Here is a 22,169-nt window from a genome sequence, read left to right on the forward strand (position 1 = left end):
AAAAAAAATTTTAAAAATGTTATAATAGCGATTTTTATATATAAAAAAAATTATAATATTTTTTAAAATTTATGTATATAATTATAAGAAAATATACATTATTTTTAAAAAATTAAAAATAAGTAAGTAATAAATATATTTTCTTTCTAAAAAAGATATTATATTGAATTTAAATTTAAATAATATTTGAATTCAAATAATTAATTTTTTTAAATAAAAAATCTTCTGCATTTTCGTCAGTGTGATTTAAAAAAATTAATTATTTGAATTCAAATATTATTTAAATTTAAATTCAATATAATATCTTTTTTAGAAAGAAAATATATTTATTACTTACTTATTTTTAATTTTTTAAAAATAATGTATATTTTCTTATAATTATATACATAAATTTTAAAAAATATTATAATTTTTTTTATATATAAAAATCGCTATTATAACATTTTTAAAATTTTTTTTTATTTAAAAAATTGCTCAGCGATTTAATAACAAAAAATTTTTTTTTTTAAATAAATCGCTGCCTAGGCAGCGATTTATAAAAAAAAAAAAATTTTTTTTGATATAAATCGCTGCCCTATTTACAAAAAAAAAAATTTTTTTTTTGTAAATCACTGCTCTAGCAGCGATTTATATCAAAANAATTATATACATAAATTTTAAAAAATATTATAATTTTTTTTATATATAAGAATCGCTATTATAACATTTTTAAAATTTTTTTTTATTTAAAAAATTGGTCAGCGATTTAATAACAAAAAATTTTTTTTTTGTTTTTTATAAATCGCTGCTAAGGCAGCGATTTATATTGGAAAATATATTTTTTTTAAAAAAAAAAAATTTCTTCATAAATCGCTGCCAGTGCAGCGATATACCTTATTTTTTTTAAAAAAAAAGAAAATTAAAAAATAATGTCAAATCGCTGCCCTGGCAGCGATTTGTAAGAAGAAAAATTTTGAAATCGCTGCTTGAGCAGCGATTTCATTTTTATATTAAAAAAAAAAATTTTGGCAAAATCGCTGCCTCAGCAGCGATTTTACTTTTTCAGTTGAAGTAAATCGCTGCGTCGGCAGCGATTTTACCGTTTTGGTTTATATAAAATTTTATATATCGTTTTGGAATTTTTGTTAATATTTTCTACCCTTTGAGTTTCGGACTCGCAAGAAATTTATGAAAAAATGAATTTATATAGATTAATATCTGAAAAATATTTNAAATTTTATATACCGTTTTGGAATTTTTGTTAATATTTTCTACCCTTTGAGTTTCGGACTCCAATATATAGTCCTCATCCTCCCTTCCTACAGTAATATTTACAAATACTTTAAGGTAATATTTTTTTGCTTACTTATCCAATATAAGAAAATAAATTTAAAAAACTTAGTCCTTATAAAATATTTTTTATGAAAAACATTTTTCATTCATATTGAACAAACCCTTTAATCATATTTTCATTTTAATTTTTCTTTAAAATATTTTGAATCATTAACTAGTTTGAATATAGAGTCGATTTTTTAAATAAACAACTTAAGAATTTTATTTACACCAAAATAGCAGTATTGTTTTTCAAAAACAAAATTAAAAATTAAAAAAAAAAAGATTTCCAACTCAGCCACGATAATCACTATTTCCATAAATTACTCCAAAAATTTTATACCTTCCCTTATTTATTCAAATTTCATATATATTATCTTTCGTAAGCGGTTTCCTATCAAAACAAAACCCTAATTCTCTGATAGGGGACCGATCGAGCGACCACCGACAATGAGTACCAATAATTTCTCAATCCTAATTCAATACAACGGGCGATGAGACTCATCAGGTAATGTAAAAATAAAAAAATCGCATGTTTTATTACGTGAATAAATTTGAAGAATCAACAATATCTATTTTCTACTTTTTGATATATATATATATTCGTTTAAATTAATTTGACAAATGAAATTGAATTCATAAAATTAGGGTTTTATTACGTGCTTAATCGAAGCATCTTCGAAATGTATGTGTAATTACAACAAAGAAATATGTTTTGGTTGTAAACTAAGGATTCCAAATATTATGAACAAATGGTACATTTTTTGTTCGTAATATGTTTTATTAAGTTGGTGTGTAAAATAGTCAGCAAAACGGTCCATATGAAATAGGTGATATCCTAATAAATACCAATGTGACAATAGATTTGGAATGTGATCTGGTACATATGATGGTGTTTTTAATGGTACGAACTGTCACCAATTTAATATGTTGTTATATTTTAGTGTATATGATTAGTTGGTGTATAAATAAGTAAGAAAACGTTTAATATTGTTTTATCATAAAAAGTACCAATTTGAAAAATTATATTGGTATGTTATCCGGAGCATATGATGGTATATTTGTTGTTACTAACTGACACTAAGCCTATAGCATGATGTTAAGTTGGTGTATTTTTTTTGTTCAAATTATATTACCTTCATGAACTTTTTTAAATTTTAACAGGTAACTACATGGATTTTATGTAGATTTTTTAAAGAAAAACCAAAATTATACCCAACATATTATAATTATTATTGGGTATACTTGCTAGTGAAAAAATACACCAATTTGACGTCTATGGTATATGTTCATGTTATAGTTGTTAAGTTGGTGTATAAAATAAACAGAGAACACTTCATATGTTGATTAGTTTTATCCTGAAAAAAGAAAATGAAGAAATTTGAATTAAAATGTTTTCTGGTACATATGATGGTATATTTGATAATGCACATTGACACCAATTATAGCATAGTGACTGTGTTGATGTATTTTATGGTACAACTATATAACCTTATTGAATAATTATAATTTTTACAGGTAATTACATAGATTACCATATTGAAGGAGTAATGTATGATTCAATAACCAAATACAATGGACTGGTTACTGCTATATCTTCACAATTACTATTGGATACAACCATTTATCAATTGAAAATCAAGTATTTCGTTAGTGGTACATCTCCACCATTATGATAAAGAAGAGACCAAAGTGAAAAAGAAGATGAAAGGTAAGAGAGAGTTTCTAGAATAACTCATATACCTATTGAAAACAGTACTAATTTTTGGTATCATAAACATAAAAAATCTTTAATTAAATAAAATAAATAACTCAATTACACCAAAAAATAACTCAACACGTAAAAGGAAAAAAAAAAACTTAACGTGTGAAAAGGATTTGTAAATTTCTAGGAACTATAACCAACTTTATTGGTTTCACAAATCTAAATATAAAAGGAATCCAAATAATTACACAAAACATTAAAAAAACAGTTTTTTTTTTTAAAAAAAACGTGTGAATGTGGGTGTATTTACTAAGAGAGAGAATAATTGATAATTAAATACCAAAATACACTCCACTAAATATGCCACAATCTACTAAAAGTCAAAAAGAGAAAATTTAGAAAAAACAAAATTAAATATTTTGTTATGTATGTAATTTATAAACTTAGTTTGTAATTCAATATAAGTATTCTGATATTTTGTTAATAATAGTTTTAAGTAGTATATTTTTGTAATCTTTCCTTGAATATATATATAATTTTATTTTGGGGTGAGAGACCGGATGTTTACTATACGTCTCTACAAAATCTATGTTTCGATCAGTGATTTATTGACCTCTTGACTATTGTTATTATATCCTCTGATTTTGCTTTGTGGGTTTTATTTGTCCTAATTTCTTATCATAAATAAGTTTTTCTTTTAGAAAAAAAAATTAATATTTTGACTAGTCCTTTTTTTTAGAAAAAAGTTTTTAGGATTTTATAAATATATGTTTGTTCCTTCTAACTTAATTAACATTCACAATATAGTCCTAGGGTTATGAGAATTTCGGTTATGGGAGAGAATTTTGTATACCTCTTTGTATTCCGAGTGAATTTGTTGAGGTTATTTCTCTCTATATTTATATTTTGTAAGTGAATTGCTCATCTCTTTGTGGACGTAGGTCGATTGATCAAACCACGTTAAATCTTTGTGTTTTTTGGTAGTGAATTGCTCATCTTCTTTGTGGACGTAGGTCTATTGACCAAACCACGTTAAATCTTCGTGTCTTTTAGTGTGTTTCTCGTTTGTCTTCTTACTCATACTTTGCTAACTTCCGCATGACACCTGATTTTTTGGTTCCTAACATGTTTAAAGTTACGTAGATTATTCATTTAATGACTGTCATATGAAAGTTGCAACAAGTCTAGTGACTTGGCGGAGCTAGAATTTCACTAAGGAGTGTCAAAACAGAAAGAGGCAAAATCGCATAGAAGGTAAACGTAATACATATATACATAAAACAATATTTTTATCTAGCTACGTAATGTAATTTGTATTTGACTTCTTGTAAATGCTCTCATTGTATAATCAAGTGAAACGTTGATACAAATTTCTTTCTTATTATCTTTGATCTTCATCTCTGTTATTCGTATATGTGAGAATCCATAAATGCATGGTAGATTGGTGAAACTTAATAGGAAACATACACTCACAAATGGAACTATTTGTATTTGAACTGGCTGGTTAGCAAATTAGAGTATGAGCCCTGGTGAATACAAATACTCCACCACCTCCAACAGCGCGGCCTAAAAGCATATTCTTATCCAGATAAGAAAGGTAATAGAGGCCCCCCACAGATTGTCTGCACATGGACCATCTTCACATGAATATAATGGACTAGTCAATTGTGATATTTATGGCTACATAAAGTTATACCTCTCTGGACTGGTCACTGGAACTTGAGCTTTGAAAGTTCGAATAAACTGCAGTATCTGCAAACCAAGAAAATCATTAATGACAATATTTCTGCAACTCTCGATAAGCCCATAGAATGTTGATAGCAATTCGTGAGGTCATATATTTTCATACACTAGAGTTTAGGGATATGTATTTTTCCTGTCACAAAAGCTTGCTCCATGTACAAGTTGTGTCTTTAATGATATACATATAACTTAGGAAGAATGAACTTGTTATACTAGATCAAAAATAGGTCTCTGATATTTTATTGTTTGAACTGTACCAGGACCAACTCTCCATTTGGGAGAGGTGCTCAAGTTGATTCTATGCACCTATTGAGTAAATTTATACAGAAGACTAAAGAATGCACTACATAACCAAGTACCTGTAAACTTAAAAATGACCTTGGCAGAATTGCTGGAGCTATTACAGCTTGCAGATCGTCACTGATGTTAATATTTTGAAGACCTATCTGCAAATAAAAAATTTCATGCATGATTCTAAAGAAAATATTGAAAGTCCAACAATGAGAACATCAATGTTCGTTTTTAAGAGGAATGTTCATATCATAATAAGTAGTTTTGGGCCGGCTTCGTGATTTTATGATTGGTAAATTTTCTTGTGCATCCAATAACGAGAACATCAATATTCATTATCGGTGATGTCTGCAACCAAACATGACTTCCAATTTTATTTGTTATCAGTAGGTGACTCTGTAACCAAGCTCTTAGAGACGTCAACTACTGAAATTTAAAATCAGAAAAGGCAAAAAGCTCTAGCATAGAAACATGGAAGGCTTCACTATTCATCATCCCTGTAGAATTTTCAAAATTATTTTTTCCAATTAGAAAGCATCAGAAGCTAAGTAAAGTAAAGCATCCCAAAATAATGAATTCAACTACAAGAGAGACCCAGGACAAAACAAGACATAAAAATCCAAGAAGATAGGCAATGAATCCGTTAATGTCTATTATCTAGACATGGCCTACAATATATGGAGTTCCAAAACCCTACTTAAGAAGGACATGACCTGGACTTCTACTCGAGCACCAGAACCAATGACTAGATAGTATATTTTAAGGAGACGGATGCGGACTCATCCATAAAATGCCAAGAATAATACTAGTAATACTTGATTAGTGATCAGAAAATTTACCTCCTCAAACTTGAGGTAAATATTACGAGCAGAAACGCAAGAAAATCTGGCAGTTACTATCAGAGTAGCACCTTCATTTTCCTGTAGGATATAAGCAGATAGCTATCAGATCATTTGAATTAAACATGTCTTCTCTTTTTCCTTCTTAATGTGTAATCTTACATTTCGTTTCTTTCTATTACTTCCTCTCAACCTCGCGTTCTTCTAGTGTGTATGAAAGTTCATAAGTTGAACAGTTTTACTTATTAACAAAATGATGAAACGACAAACAAGAAGAAGAGAAAATACATGACACCATTTCAAAGTGGGCCCAAGACATTGTAAGATACCAGGAGAGTAACATAGGCATTAGACTGTGGCATTGGCATGCTTTCTTTTGGAGGAACTTTACAAACTTTGGTATCAACAAGAACTTTGGATGTTTTAAAATGCAATACATTGAAGCTTAAAGCAGGTACAGTTTCAAGACTTCAGAAGTGAAAGCAGAACTGAAGGAAACAGAGGGGGCGGGGGGTGGGGTGAAAGGTCATGTTTTATACCAACACTAGTTTTCCACAGAAAGAGAAAGGTTATGCTTTACATCAGTACTAGTTTTCTACCTTTCTGTGGATACAGGTCATTTCTAACTAAATAGACTAATAATATATGAGAGTAGAGATAAAAGATACTTGGCGGCCAAATGTTATTGGATTCTCAGAACTTAGGGCACCAGCTTTTTTCAATTTACTAAAAGTGTGGACTGCTTCTGGACTAATCAGCCCATTAGAAAGGTTTTATTATGTATGCTAAATATATCAGATATTGAGGGTCAGTTTATCTTGATACCACCACAGCTGCCAAGAGGACATCAAAAAGAATAGCCCCACAATGTTTTAACTCAGATGCCATCTAAGTGTCAGCTAAAATAGCGGTTTAGGAGCTTGAGTGCATTGCCTGTGAAACCAAAGTTCAGTCTAGCAGAGGCAACGCTTGGTGAACTTTTCCCATTTTGCCTAATCCTTGCCAGAAATAACTATTTATTATGTTCTGATAAGAGGTAGCAGATATCTAGTGGACTAGTAGATGCACAAACTAATCCAGACGTGTGTATGTGTGTAAAACAAAAATATATTAGAAAGCGAAGTGCTTAAGCAAATTAGTTGCAAAAAGAATAATTTTTGGGTTTCCTTTTTGAAGTGTTTCTTGTTCAAGAATCCATGAAAATGTAACTACTTTCCATCTCAATTTTTATTCGGAAGCCTCAAATTACTAAGAAATCAGCATCCATTTAATCGTGGAAGTTTTAGGAATTGGAATAACTGAGACAACTCATTCATGTCGTTTGTGATCTGTTGACTTACTGTGTCCCAAACTTTAGAACCATCAAGGATTGAGATGCCATTTTTAAGCTGTTGAAACCTTCTTGTGACTATTGAAGAAGCAAACATCAACTTTGGAATTTCACACTTCTTAGATTCGCCAATTTGGAAGATGCTATATTCTGGCATTCCTTAAGATTGTTGATAATTTCTGACATCTCAAATTTCTCCTCCTTGACACAAATGATTGTCAACTAAGAGTGGAAGTTCATGCAAGTCGCGCTGATATTAACCAAAAGAAGCAGTTAAGTAGATGATACTTCTGATACTTTACGTCATACTATTTTTTCAAGTATCTTTCCAATCTTCCAGGCTTCAGTCAGGACCGCATTTCTAATTTCTAGCTGTTTTACCTTCACAGCGTTGAGGCTTAAAACAGTTTGATGTGGTCAGATACTACTAAAAGAATTTCTCAACAGCAAAAGATGCTAGAAGGAGAAGCAGAGTGCATAACTCCAAACTCGAGCATAAGGCTTTTGTACAGGTCTAACTATCCTGAAGGACCTGAACAATCACAATAGGATCACTTTCTTAAACCTCCTTAATGGATATCATGATAGAGTATCATGAAAAAGGAGGGTGTGGGAGTAATGAAGAGCTGGATAAATTAGACAGGGGCTGAGAAAATATTGAGTTAACATCAGTTCTAAAAGTTTTCACCTAAAAAGGTGTGTTCAAGTGTCTATATCTGTTAACAATATATGCCAATCAATTATGCCTAAACCTCATAGTAAGTGGGATTACATCTGTTTATAATCCTAAAGTAAAAATAGCTTAAGATAAAGCAATAAAAAAAAGTTTACACCAGCAAGAAAGTAAAGGGAGGAAAGGCATTGTTGCACCTCTAATAATCGTGGAACACTCCATTTGATGACATTGCGTACCAATCCTCCACGGGATTCATTCTGGCACTCAAATTTCTGGAAAATTTGACCCACCTATTACATAGCTCAAAAAGATCAGTTCAGCTGAGTATGCATGTAACTAGCAAATGATATGATAGGAGTTGATAAATCTCGCATGAACTGCAGGTTGAGGAAATTGACTCGTCATGGAAAAGAAAATGGAGCATTTTTGTCTATTTGTTTCTTGTTCATTTTGTAATTATATTAGATGGTAGTGGAACAGATTTATGATTAAAGAAAAAAGTACTAGAGATATTAGAGACACATGCTTGGAGATAGCCAAGAGGGGTTTAAGGAAATAAAGCTGTTTTTCCTTTTCCAAAGCACACAAGATCCGTGCAGTGAAAAGTTATACCAAATTACTGGTTAGGAAGCTTCTTTGAACTACGACAATACGAGGTCATTTTACACATTATATTTGTTAGTTAAACTACTACTGATTTAGAAGTTGACTATTTATCTAGCATGCACCAAATTGAACCTGAAAGAATGGAAGCCTAGCAGCAGATTCAAAAAGAATGAGCACATCTGGTGCAGATGTATACTGCAACCGCCATGTTCCGTCCAACTTACTCAAGTCAATTTCCTTGCCAGCATCAAAACCTTCAACCACAACCTGATTATATCTCAATTAGTCAATACACTAGGATAAAGTGGAACTTCATTTTAAGCATGAGCAGCAGACCATAGCCTCCTCAATGGTGGATCGTTGATCAGCAGTTGTCACTAGGCCTCGTTGCGTATCTTGGATGATATTAAGCAGTTCATATTTTCGGTTTTCCAATTCGTATTCAGCATCCTAAGAAAAATCCAGATGTAAGAAGTGCTGTGAACAACCCAAGGCAATATCTTAAACGTGTTTCCATGTTAAAAAATAAAGAAACTAGAACAGTAGATGTTTAACGCAAACAAGTGTGTAAAAGAGAACATGGCATATGAAAACAGTGAAATATTAAGACATACTCTTGCAACAGTCATTGAGGCAGATGACATGGATGTAGCCAAACATGTAACTCTTCCATGGTTGTGTACTCTTCTTATGGTGTTTGAAAAGGAGACAACAGGTCTCACGCAAACTGCAGAGCCGAAACCTGCTGGAAAGTAAAAGTAGTAGCATTTAGATCATTATCACTTATTGTGCTGAATAAACCCGATTTACAGGATTTAAGAGCTTGAGTGTGGGGTTCATCATTCAGCAGTCCAGACTACAACCGCAATTCGTTCAAGACAACTCTTTTATGTAATCAATCGCTGTCTATCTTTTTAGTAATGGAGATTGTGCTACTGTTAATCCATTAGTATTAGTATGTTCTTCCAAGCATCAGTTTATAGAAAGGAACATTAGCATTGAATTGTTAAATGCTAATCAGTTTATAGTCCCACAAACATAGCTAAATGAATGCAGCCAGCTCAATTTGTTATTCATTTTATATCAATGTATTCGAATTGGGATATAATCCGCATTTCAACCCATTTCAGTCCAAATAACTTCTTAGGGTGAACCCACTAATTTATTAACTCAACTCATTTTGATGCGCCCAAATTCAGTTCAACTCAACCTATACTGATGACTTATATTTTCCACAGTGAAATTTTGTTAGAGCTACTATTTGCAACAACTTCACCAGAAAATTTCCATACATATACTTGAATCTTCAAATTGGAAGAGAGCAATAAGCAAATTTGTAATAAAATACATGCAACTATAGAATTTGTTTTTTACCTGAAATCATTGGGTAGCGATTAAAGTCTCAAATGAGGCATGAAAGCTCAAATTAGAATCAATCTGAGTTTTAAAACACAGAATCAACATCAGAAAAAGTGAGAGCAAAAAAATCTGACAAATTAAAATACTTACCCAAAAAGCTGAGATTCTCAAAATGCTTAATTTTAGCACTAAAACATCTCAAATTGTTTTTAGCAAAAGAAGAGGCTGAATGTTTTTCTGCACCAAAAGCCCATGGTTGATGCTGGCCTCATCCAAAATGTGTAATTATACTTATACCCCTCATATATTGTATAACTCTACCTTATGACTTGTAAATGTCTTTTTCATTTCAATTTGTATTAATTGGATCCATTCGATTTTTTTTATTGCATTCATACCAAGATGACCCATTCGTTTTTTTTATTTCAATATCATCTCAATTTTTCTTATTCTATTGTTTGGGGAACAAGCATTATATTGATACCAAAGTGATATTATAAAACCATATAGGTGTAGACAACTTCTTAGTTTTTAAAGAAAAAAAAACTACAACTATCTAAACAACAGTTGATAGCGCTATTCTATCAAAATTAATCTATCATCAAGTATGATCCTATCAAGAACGAAGAAAAAAAAATACATATACAACTTTCATGTTGTCTTCCCTTTTTGTATGTATGCATCTACTTCTTCATTCGTAATCTTATTTCAATCACAAATTAACAGCAAGTTCATGCTATAAAAAGAGTGTTAAAACTTTTTCATTAAAAAATGTTTCAGGTATACAATTTAATTTCAATGTTGGAACAAATGATTGAATGAATAAGAGTTACAAATTGTCATCTCTATGGAAGACATATTACCAGATACAAATGCCGTCTCTCGTTTTCTTTGTTTTCTAAGAACTAAAAATGTAGTCAATCTTATGATAAGAGCATGCACAATTTTGAGCACCAATATCCTCTGCAACACAAGGAGCCTCTGCTTTCCCGTCTCGGTACCATTGTTTTCTTTGTTGAACTAGTTCACTGACGAAATTGTCAAGCATTTCTCGGGTGATGCCTGGCATAACAATAACATGTGCCATATCTTTGACGCATGAAAGTTGCCAACGACGCACAAATTCATGGTCACGAGGCCTTTCAAGTACAACTATGATGCTAAGCTCATTTAGCATGACACTTATCCCTTCTTTTTGAAGACGATCTTTCAAATATTTAGCATTGTCGAGACATCTTTTAACATCATTTTGCAGGCCAATTTGACCTTTTGTGCTCAAGCTATACCATAAGAAAATTGGAGTTAAGCCGTTACGACTACCAGAAATAGTGGCATCGACAGAAGCAATGTATTCCACATTTGTTGAGAGATTATTGATGTAGCTTTTTCTTGTTATTTGGACACCACAAGGCATTGGGCATCCTAGGAACTTGTGACCTGAAATTGTGACACTTCCAATTGGCTTCTTGAAACTAATCATCTGTTCAAATTTAACAAAGAATTATTAGAATGTTGCTCTCAAAATTACTTAAGAAATTTTAATTATAAGTAAGTAGCGAAACTCACATTGTTTACAAAAGGGGTCATAAGACCACATAGTGCAGCATCACAGTGGATGTAAAACTTATCTTGTGAATACCCACAATCTTTGAGTGTTTCAAGAATAACATCCAGGTCATCGATTGCTCCTTTGAACGTACTTCCTATAATTAAAAGAACCATCAATGGAAAAGACTTAAGATCACTGATTTGATCACATAAAAGAAAAAATGAAAAATGATAAGAGGTTGGAGTATAGGTATATACCAATTGTGACATTTATAATAGCTGGTTTGTCCTTATTTTGAAGTAACTTTGCTCTTAAATCTGAATAATCCATCTCTCCATTTACTGATGTGTTGATCGTTTCTGAATCCATTCTGTACATTCTTGCAGCTTTGAAGACTGAGTAGTGAGAGTCTTTTGACGCATATAATATTCCATCAGGAAGTAGCTCTCTCCTGCAAAAATAATATGACGAAAATGTAAGAGCACCGAAATAATAAAATTCATTATATGATATGCTTGTGTCATAAGTATATATGAACTTACCCTAACAAAATACCATGGAGATTGCCTTCGGTGCCACCATTGGTAACATATCCCCAATATTGATCCTTTTCAATTTCCCAGAGTTGTGCAAACCAATTCAAAACAGCCACTTCAAAGTCTTTAGAATGGAAATCAACAGTATTTTGAAGGAAAGGATCACCACAATTATTTAGGTGAAACTGCAAGAGTGGTGCTAAAGTTGCTAAATGATAATTGACTCGTTGTGTAAGTGTATCCAAATAATTGACCAAGATAGTGTCCAAAGAGGGACCATCATTTTTCAATCCAGGCTCCATCACCTCAAGTTGCAAGTTCTTCCTTGGCCCTGCCCCTGGTGGTGCCACCTTTTGTTTTTTGTTGTCCACATTTGGAAACAATCTTCGTCGTGCTAAACTTCTGGGTGTCATCGCTGCTAAACTTCTGGGTGACATTGGCGATGGCTCAAAATCCTGTCAAGAATCATGATAAATATCCAATTTAAGATAGATATAATTAAGTAAATAAAAACATATATTTTAATTTGTCTAACAAGAGGTGGTACAAAATCCAAATATATTTGGGTAGGGACAACAAAATTTTGCAAAGAAATCTTTTGGAATGAACACAGTGTGAGTTGTTTAAGAAGTGGAGATGTAACCAACATGAATATCGAGTACGTACCATTTCAAGCAAGAGGCTACCCATTATATATTGTGAAACACAAATTTATAGTAAGTTTTTTTTTTGTTTTTGTTTGCTTAGGCCTTAGAAAAATGGAGAAGCAACTAGTGAGTACATTTTGTTCATATAGTTATATATAGGTCTTAAAGATGAAGGTTTTGTGCGCTAACCACCCACCCCTCTTCTTTCCTCTCTTTTTCCTGTTAGTTTCTCACTTGCAATTTTCAAATGTACTTTTCCCATGTGTGGTCTTTGACCAGGCTATTCTTAGAAAGTGACTACTCAACTAACGAGCCAATAGTATTATGAATGATGGGTTGGTGAGGTTAATAAAAACACAAATCCAAATAAACTAAGCATGCAAAGATCACTATAGTCACAAATTAAACGCGTGCGTATAAACAATTCATTCTTTATTAAGAATTATAATAATGGTACTAATAGCGACTATTCATATCTAACTACAATCAATAAAATATTACTCTTTCCATTTCAAAAAGGATGACTTAGTTTGACTTGAAAAAAAAGATTTTTTAATCTTGTGGTTCTAAATTAAAGTTATGTCAAATGTATCAAAATGCCCTTTAATCTCGTGGTCTTAAACATGTCACGAGGAAAGTTAAAGTTAAAGTGTTGCCAAAAAAGAAAAGGAGTCATTCTTTTTTAAAAAAGATTAAAAAGGAAATAGAGACATTTTTTTTAAACGGAGAGAGTAATTCTCTATCTGCCTTGCATATTACAAATGGTTTTACTAATTAAGGCCGGATGAAAGAGCTAATGCATAATATACTATGATTAATGTTCATTTTTGTATATTATACATATAAATACAACTATAAAAGTGACATGTTATAATAAGTTGTTTACCAAATTTGAAGTGCTACTTTAAGTTTGATTTAAAAATTTAGAATTATTCCAAAAAAATATGAATAATTTTTTCCTAATATTTGGATTTCACTAGGATGCTACTTGGTGGATTCTTTGTCTGAATACAAGCTAAGTGGAATTAAGCTACTTACTCCACCAAATGTCTTCGAGAATTGGTCAGCGAACAAAAATAGTTGGAGCTTTTCAAACGCACAAGTTAGCATTTGAATTGGTCTATTTTTGACTCTTTTGACACCAATTACTTTTAAAGATATTGCTCATATATAAATGAGTTATAACTAATAACATGTTGAATAGTGAATCATTCCTACCATTTCAAAAAGAATCATATAGTTTGATTTGGAACGGAGTTTAAGAAAAAGAAGTTTTTTTTTAATCTTATGGTTCTAGATTAAAATTATGTCAAATGTACCAATATATCCTTTAATCTTTTAATCTTAAACATGTCACACAGAAAGTTGTTCATGTCACGTTCCCAGCCTACACCTTGGACGTGGCTGACACTCGAAGAGTACCATTGTTGGCTCCAAACAAACCCTTGGTCTGGCTTACTTACTCAGCGGAAAACTTAAAACACAAAAATAATCTATATAAAGAACTTGTGAAATGAACTGAGAATGTCTTAAAATAAAGCATTTAACTGGCCAGAATGGCTATTCAAGTCTCATAGCAAAACAACTGCATTACAAAGCTCAAAGACTTATATCTAACTGTCTACACAACTGAGATGGATGTTGGGACAATTCCACAATAAATTAATGAACTAAACCAGAAAGCAATAAAAGAGGGGTCCCTCAGAATGCAAGGAGGCTCACTAACTGACTCTGGAGTGCTCAACCGAATCAATAGTTAGTTGGATGTCGATCCTCGTTACTTGTGTCTGCATCATAACACGATGCAGGCCAACTGCATTAGTACATTGAATGTACAAGTATGCAAGTTGGAATATTAAAACAATATTGGCTAGAAAGAATTTGAAAGAAAGTGAAGACTTACCTTCCTTAACTCAAATCAACATAACTGACTCATTTCAATATAAAGCAATTTAAAAAGCAAGTGCAATATAAAGAAAAGTTGTTTAAAAACATATTGTAAACTTTGTATGTATGCAAAGATACAATTTATTCTAAGATGTATGTAAGAATATAAATAAACTGTGTATATAAAAATACAATAACGTATGTGAGAGTTTCTCTAACCGACAACCATCACATAAGAGCTATAGTGATGATACATCAATCTACTTCACGCTGTCAGAGCATCTCTATACCCGGCCAAAGGTATAAGACCTGAACTGTCTAATGGATCCACTAGTCTACTATGAAAAGGATTCAGCTAAAAAGTATGACTCTTTTTTACTCATAGTGGCTACATAGTTTTATGGAGATGTGAATTATTTGAACTTATGCTCGTCCCCAATTAGGTGCTCAATACTACTCCAAGATATACTGGCTCTTATGTTTTTGGCAAAAGTATTCATTACCCCCCTGAACTTGAAGTTTTTTATTCGGTGTACACTTAAACTTTATTTTGTTTGAATTATCCCCCCCAGACTTGTTTATTCATCTAACGCGTGCACCTTTTCTGTCCACCTGGCGTAGAAATTGAAATCACACTCTACTAGGCGCGTGAAGGAGTGATTTTTTGCCATGTCATAAAGCTACAACAGTAAAAAAAATGTAAAATCTCTATTTTTTTTAATATTGACAGGCCGCAGACGACATTATCGTCGTCGTCATCATTATCGAAGCCCAAGGGCCAGTTCTTCGGGTAGCAGAGTTGTTTCTCATAGTTTAAAATTGATAAGGATTTTGATTCAGCTGATTGAGCAAGGTGAGAGGAGGTGGAGTGTTATGTAAGCTGGAAGAAACCATGTTGTTTTGCAGCGGAAAGGAGGTTAGAGTGAAGAATGATTTTGCATCAGAAAGAGAGATGAGAAGAGGAGATACGGTGGTTGGTGGTGGAGATTGACGGCGATCGGGAAAGGAGTTGGAATATGATATTTATTTTTTGCCATTTTAATTTATCTAGGTGGCTATTATTTATCCAGGTGAAAATTCACATCATCACTATTTTTGCCAGCTGACGCGTGTGTGTAGTCACACTAGGAGCAGCAGACAAAAAGGTGTACGTGATAGTGGAATAAACAAGTTTGAGGGGGTAATTAAAACAGAATATAGTTTAAGTGTACACCAAATAAAAAGTTTCAAGTTCAGGAGGGTGATGAATACATTAGCCTATGTTTTGAAAACATACTTCTTCTGTGATTTGTGGTTAGTGCTCAAAACTTAGCTCAAAGGCTATCTTGGAAATCTCAGTTTCTATGCTTGCTTCATTTTAGAAAGCTATAACTATCTTCTTAAAACTAGCCCGAATGCTCTTTGGAAATCTCAGTTTCCGTCTTGTTTAAATGTGATAACATTTCTTTTAAACCTCTTTGGGAATACATAGTCCCCATATATATTTTTGAAGAAAGAACTTCAACTTTACTCTTTACTGAACTCAAACTCTTAAGTCTTAAAAAAAATTAAACATTGCTAAAGACTCTTGAAAACTGTTAAGAACTTTGCTTTAACTTGTTTCTTAACTTCTAAACTTGACTCTGAACTTATTTGACTTTGATATTGATTGTTCTTAAATTAGATTATGGATTCAAGGTCCATGATCTCATGTTAATGAATGATTTCATGATGTTTAAATGTACCTTAGAGTGTTGGAATCAACTAAAAAATATAGGTTCATCACTTAGGAACTATTTCGCCCGTTTAAAAAAGGATGACCTAGTTTGACTTAGAACGAAGTTTAAGAAAAGAAAGAAGACTTTTTAATCTTGTTGTTCTAAATTAAAGTTATGTCAAATGTACCAAAATGCTCTTTAATCTTGTGGTCTTATACATGCTACGTGAAAGTTGAATTTAAAGTGTTGCCAAAAAAGGAAAAAGGTCATTCATTTTGAAACAAACTAATAAATAAAGTAGTACGAAAAGGTGGGGAAAGAATGGAGAGAATCGGTGTCCGTGGCGCTTTAAGAGTCGTGGGGCACCAACCCTCAAATTACAGAGAGCTGGGCGGGAAGCTCTGGTTGGCGCGGCGCCCCAAGGCCCTACGGACAGAGGCTGGTCTATGGAGTTTTGAGAGGCGCGACGCCCCAACCCCCTTACCCAGGTGTTCTTGACTTTCCTCCTTCGTTTTTCATATTTAAACCCTCTAAACTTCCATGGTTATCTCCCCAAACACTTAGAATCATTAGTTTTATCAATATACACTTAGTTCAACTCAAAATTATACCTGGAGACATGAATCAAACAATCAAGAAGCTTCAACAACACAACCATGAAGAACTCAACAAATTTTTAACAATGTTCATCAAAAATCACTTTCCTAGCATTCAAACAGCTTAAATTCGCTGAATTGAAACAATATTGGTGTGTGGATGAACTAACCCAACACTATGTAATCTCACATACCTTTTTAGGGATCATCCCTGATGAATTCCACGTGTAAAGCTTGAGCGTTCTTGGCGATTTTTTATTTCTCTCCTCTTTTCTCTCTCTAGCGTGAATTCTATTTTTCTAAACTGAACAAAGGTCTGGTTTTACCCCAATTAATTTCTAAAAACGAATTAATTTAATTAGGTAAGGAAAAGACAAATTTATCCTTCCCAAATTCGGATTGGGCTTTCCTTAATCCAAAACCCAACTTTTGAAAGACATAACACACTCATACGATATCGAAATCTCACAAACTCAGAGGCGCATATCTGAAAATACACCTAAATCATCCTGAGCTAGGAGTTATGGTCATTTGAAGTTGACCAAAAACTCACTTTTTTAACTTAAAATTTCCAATTTTTTTTATTATTTCCAAAAATAAGTATTTTCAGATTTTAAACTCTTTTCTAGTTCTTTCTATTTGCGAGATGTTACAACTCATATGTGTAAAGATCAATTCTTAAGTGTTGGAATGAATTTGGATATGACTTAAGGTCCCAAGAACCCCTAGCACAAAGTTGAGTTAAAAGCTTCCTTACCGATTAAGTTTTGACATAAGATTCTACTTAGACCAACTTCATACGATCACATCTTCCAGCACATAATGAATTATGTGTCCCATGACCTGTCATATTGAAGCTCTTTGAGTCTTTCTAACTCTACCAAGTTTACCCTATTTTGAGTTTGGAATAAAACATGAGATTGTCATATAAGTATTTTCTGAATCTGCGAACTATGGATCCATTCTACGGGTCGTAGACTGAATTATGACCCGTACTGTCAAAAACTTCAGAGAGGCTGAATTTTAGTATCCAATTCCTACGATCCATTATTCGAGTCATAAGAACTTCTAGGGGCTGTACTTTGGATCTGTACTAGAATAGACAATTGAGCCCGAAATTAAAATTGTATAAAGTCTACATATTTGATCTACGGTTAGTAGAAACTTCTACGGATCGTAGATTGGACCCTTTGAATAAAAGAGTGTTAAAACTTTTTCATTAAAAAATGTTTCAGGTATACAATTTAATTTCAATGTTGTAACAAATGATTGAATGAATAAGAGTTACAAAATGTCATCTCTATGGAAGACATATTACCAGATACAAATGTCGTCTCTCGTTTTCTAAGAACTAAAAATGTAGTCAATCTTATGATAAGAGCATGCACAATTTTGAGCACCAATATCCTCTCCAACACAAGGAGCCTCTGCTTTTCCATCTCGGTACCATTGTTTTCTTTGTTGAACTAGTTCACTGACGAAATTGTCAAGCATTTCTCGGGTGATGCCTGGCATAACAATAACATGTGCCATATCCTTGACGCATGAAAGTTGCCAACGACGCACAAATTCATGGTCACGAGGCCTTTCAAGTACAACTATGATGCTAAGCTCATTTAACATGACACTTATCCCTTCTTTTTGAAGACCATCTTTCAAATATTTAGCATTGTCGAGACATCTTTTAACATCCTTTTGAAGGCCGATTTGACCTTTAGCGCTCAAGCTATACCATAAGAAAATTGGAGTTAAACCGTTACGACTACCAGAAATAGTGGCATCGACAGAAGCAATGTATTCCACATTGGTTGAGAGATTATTGATGTAGCTTTTTCTTGTTATTTGGACACCACAAGGCATTGGGCATCCTAGGAACTTGTGACCAGAAATTGTGACACTTCCAATTGGCTTCTTGAAACTAATCATCTGTTCAAATTGCACAAAGAATAATTAGAATGTCGCTTTAAGAATTACTTACGAGTTTGTTAGAAGTAAGAAGCAATTGAAACTCACATTGTTTACAAAAGGGGTCATAAGACCACATAGTGCTGCATCACAGTGGATGTAAAACCTATCTTGTGAATAGCCACATTCTTTGAGTGTTTCAAGAATAACATCAAGATCATCGATAGCTCCTTTGAACGTAGTTCCTATAGTTAAAAGAACCATCAAAGGAAAAGTCATAAGATGGCTAAGTTCATAAAAGAGAAATAAAAAGGATAGAGGTTGGAGTATAGATATCTACCAATTGTGACATTTATAATAGCTGGTTTGTCCTTATTTTGAAGTAACTTTGCTCTTAAATCTGAATAATCCATCTCTCCATTTACTGATGTGTTGATTGTTTCTGAATCCATTCTGTACATTCTTGCAGCTTTGAAGACTGAGTAGTGAGAGTCTTTTGATGCATATAATATTCCTTCAGGAAGTAACTCTCTCCTGCAAAATTATATCAAAAAATTTAAGAACACCAAAAACATAAATAGATGTTATTATATTATATGAACTTACCCTAACAAAATACCATGGAGATTGCCTTCGGTGCCACCATTGGTAACATATCCCCAATATTGATCCTTTTCAATTTCCCATAGTTTTGCAAACCAATTCAAAACAGCTACTTCGAAGTCTTTAGAATGGAAATCGACAGTGTTTTGAAGGAAAGGATCACCACAATTGTTTAGGTGAAACTGCAAAAGTGGTGCTAAAGATGCATAGTGATCATAACATATGTTGACTGGATAACCTAAATGATAATTGACTCGTTGGGTAAGTGTGTCCAAATAATTGACCAATATAGTGTCCAAAGAAGGACCATTATTGTTCAAAGAAGGTTCCATGACTTCAAGTTGTAAGTTTTTCCTTGGGCCTGCGCCTGATTGTTCCACCTTCTGTTTTTTGTTGTCCACATTCGGAAACAATCTTCGTCGTGCTAAACTTCTGGGTGTCATCGCTGCTAAACTTCTGGGTGTCATAGGTGATGACTCAAAATCCTGTCAAGAATCATGATAAATATCCAATTTAAGATAGATATAATTAAGTAAATAAAAACATATTGTATGTATAGAGGAGGTCGTACAAAATCAAGAGACATAATTTCAATAGTAAGTAGAGGAGATGTTTGTGCATGTTACAAACATGAAGAGTACGTACCATTTCAAGTGTGAGGCTACCCATTCTTGTGAAATACAAATTTATAGTAAGTTTTTTTTGGTTGCTTAGGCCTTAGAATAATGGAGACTGGTGAGTACATTTTGTTCATATGTTTGAGATACTTATATATAGGCCTTACAAGTTGAAGGTTTTGTGCACCAACCACCCTTTTAATTTCCTCTCTTTTTCCTCTTAGTTTCCTCAATTGTGTCCCACTTGCTTTTTCTAACTTCCATTAAGTATATATTTATATATTGCAAATTAAATGAACTTTTTCCCTGTGCGGTTTTGACCAAGCTATTCTTAGAAAGACTAGTCAACTTACTAGAAAATATTATTATGAATGATGGGTTGGTGAAAGTAATGAGAAGCCGAATCCAAATAAAATTAAACATGCAAAGACTATAGTCACAAATTAAACGCGTACTTGTAAGCAATTAATTCTTTATTAAGAATTATAATGGTGCTAATATAATAACCATTCATGTCTAACTACAACCATTAAAATGTTATTTCTCCGTTTGCCTTGCATAATAATACTATGAATAATCTTCATTTATGGATATACATAACTATGACTTTAAAAGTGAAAAATCGGTTGAATAACAGGTTAGAAGTTATTCTCAAAATTTAAAGCGCAACTTTAAATTTGATTCAAATAATTTTATACTCAAACACTAATTTTTAAATAAAATAAAATAAAATAAAAAATAGTCCAAAAAGTTAAAATATTTTTTTATGGTCAAATGAGTCCTACTTAATATTTGGATTTCACTAGGATGCTACTTGGTGGATTCTTTGTATACAAGCAAAGTGGAATGTAGCTACTTCACTCCACCAAATGTCAATAATTAGGAACCAAAGACACGAGTCAACCTTTGAATTGGTCTATTTTAACTATCTTCACACCAATTATAATTTATAGATGTAATGGGGCATTAATAACATGTTGAATAATGAATATTTTTTTATTTCGATTGCAATTGAGCTTTCAGAAATTGGTATTTTTCTTTTTAAAAAAAATAAATATTAGATTCGAGATTAATTGTATTTAAAAATTTAATTTTTTTCATAATAACTTTATATTTAGTCTGACCATGTTAGACACTTGATGATAAATGTCAATCCAATTGTCGATTTCAAGATTCCTACTTTAACAATACCCAAATTTATTAGTCTAGTTATTTCAAAATTAACGTTAGACCTATATGGCCAAAGTTATAAAAAAAATCAAAGATTGAAAATAAATTTTAGATATATGAATCTAAACTTATGCTTATTAAAGTCAACCTTCAGACAATTTGAAAGCTTTTTGGTGTGATAGTAGCGGACCTATTAGCAAAATACACGAAGAAAAACGAAATATCCACGTATAATTAATAACTGACCCATGTTTCTGAAGCATCTCCTTCTCTTATATCATATAGATTAGTTTCACTTTTGTATGAATAAATATTACAACAAAAATAATGATTATTAGCGGCATTTAATTTTTAATTATCACTAAGTATGTATTTTTAGCGGTAATTTTCACTTTTTGTATATGTCTCTAAAGCCTTTAGCGATATTGATTCTAATAACACTTAGCTAATGACAGTAAAGAATTTAACACTCTTTATTAGTGTCAATATTTAATGCCGTTAAAAATTATTTTTGTCGCAGTGAAACACTCTTCTTACTAAATAAAAATTAACTTCAAAAGAAAATGCGTATGGATTTTGTCTCTTTTTGAAGTGTGATATGGTACTCAATTTGCCACTAAACATGGTGGAACCTAATCCTACCTATTATCGGTGAACGTTTGCTAATTCATACAACTGAAATTTTCAAACTTGAATTTTTCTTTAGATATTACAAGGTTCAAGTATGCTAGAACCAAAACTTAAAAATTGTATGCCTTGTTTTTATGTGAAACTTTATACTTCTGCAATAACATCTAGTTTTCCACAATTTCCAACTGAAGGAATATTGATTGTATTGAAGTGTTAAGGGAATACATGGGAGATATATATAGGAGATATAGGAAGGAGTACTAATCCTAATAGGACTAGGATTAAGGAGTACTAATCCTAATAGGACTAGGATTAGTACACAGTAAATACTAATATTATTTTATACTATTTATTTAATACTATCTGTTATTATCCCCCCTCAAGCTGAGCTGAGCGGAAGCGAACGGAAGCTTGGAACTGAGGTAATCGTGCTGTCGGCTCGGGAGAGGCTTGGTGAGAATATCAGCCGGTT

General features: G+C 32.2%; 3 protein-coding genes across 6 annotated transcripts; all 3 read right to left on the minus strand.

Annotated features, from left to right (window-relative positions):
• Positions 1 to 4,303: 4,303 nt before the first annotated feature.
• LOC107028906 (probable plastid-lipid-associated protein 10, chloroplastic) lies at positions 4,304 to 10,149 on the minus strand. Of its 4 annotated transcripts, none has more exons than XM_015230150.2 (10): positions 10,011 to 10,148; positions 9,876 to 9,938; positions 9,116 to 9,243; positions 8,838 to 8,951; positions 8,634 to 8,768; positions 8,090 to 8,185; positions 5,890 to 5,970; positions 5,119 to 5,205; positions 4,713 to 4,768; positions 4,304 to 4,638 (listed from the first exon to the last, which is right to left on the minus strand). In XM_015230150.2, exons 2-10 carry the CDS (start codon positions 9,883 to 9,885, stop codon positions 4,521 to 4,523), a joined length of 825 nt encoding a protein of 274 aa, XP_015085636.1. In that variant the 5' UTR covers positions 9,886 to 9,938; positions 10,011 to 10,148; the 3' UTR covers positions 4,304 to 4,520. The 4 variants fall into 4 exon arrangements, with proteins under 4 accessions (XP_015085636.1, XP_015085634.1, XP_015085633.1 ...); XM_015230148.2 differs by having other exon boundaries at positions 9,116 to 9,246; XM_015230147.2 differs by having other exon boundaries at positions 4,315 to 4,653; positions 10,011 to 10,149.
• A 441-nt stretch (positions 10,150 to 10,590) lies between these two features.
• LOC107027080 (histidine decarboxylase-like) lies at positions 10,591 to 12,723 on the minus strand. Its single transcript, XM_015228249.2, has 5 exons — positions 12,612 to 12,723; positions 11,952 to 12,400; positions 11,667 to 11,860; positions 11,427 to 11,563; positions 10,591 to 11,340 (listed from the first exon to the last, which is right to left on the minus strand). Exons 1-5 carry the CDS (start codon positions 12,633 to 12,635, stop codon positions 10,759 to 10,761), a joined length of 1,386 nt encoding a protein of 461 aa, XP_015083735.1. The 5' UTR covers positions 12,636 to 12,723; the 3' UTR covers positions 10,591 to 10,758.
• Positions 12,724 to 17,977: 5,254 nt separating this feature from the next.
• Positions 17,978 to 20,114, minus strand: LOC107027079 (histidine decarboxylase-like). The gene is made up of 5 exons (XM_015228247.2): positions 19,926 to 20,114; positions 19,284 to 19,765; positions 19,018 to 19,211; positions 18,786 to 18,922; positions 17,978 to 18,698 (listed from the first exon to the last, which is right to left on the minus strand). Exons 1-5 carry the CDS (start codon positions 19,947 to 19,949, stop codon positions 18,117 to 18,119), a joined length of 1,419 nt encoding a protein of 472 aa, XP_015083733.1. The 5' UTR covers positions 19,950 to 20,114; the 3' UTR covers positions 17,978 to 18,116.
• Positions 20,115 to 22,169: the final 2,055 nt, after the last annotated feature.

This window comes from Solanum pennellii, chromosome 8, assembly GCF_001406875.1.
Source record: "Solanum pennellii chromosome 8, SPENNV200".
Lineage (NCBI taxonomy): Eukaryota > Viridiplantae > Streptophyta > Magnoliopsida > Solanales > Solanaceae > Solanum > Solanum pennellii.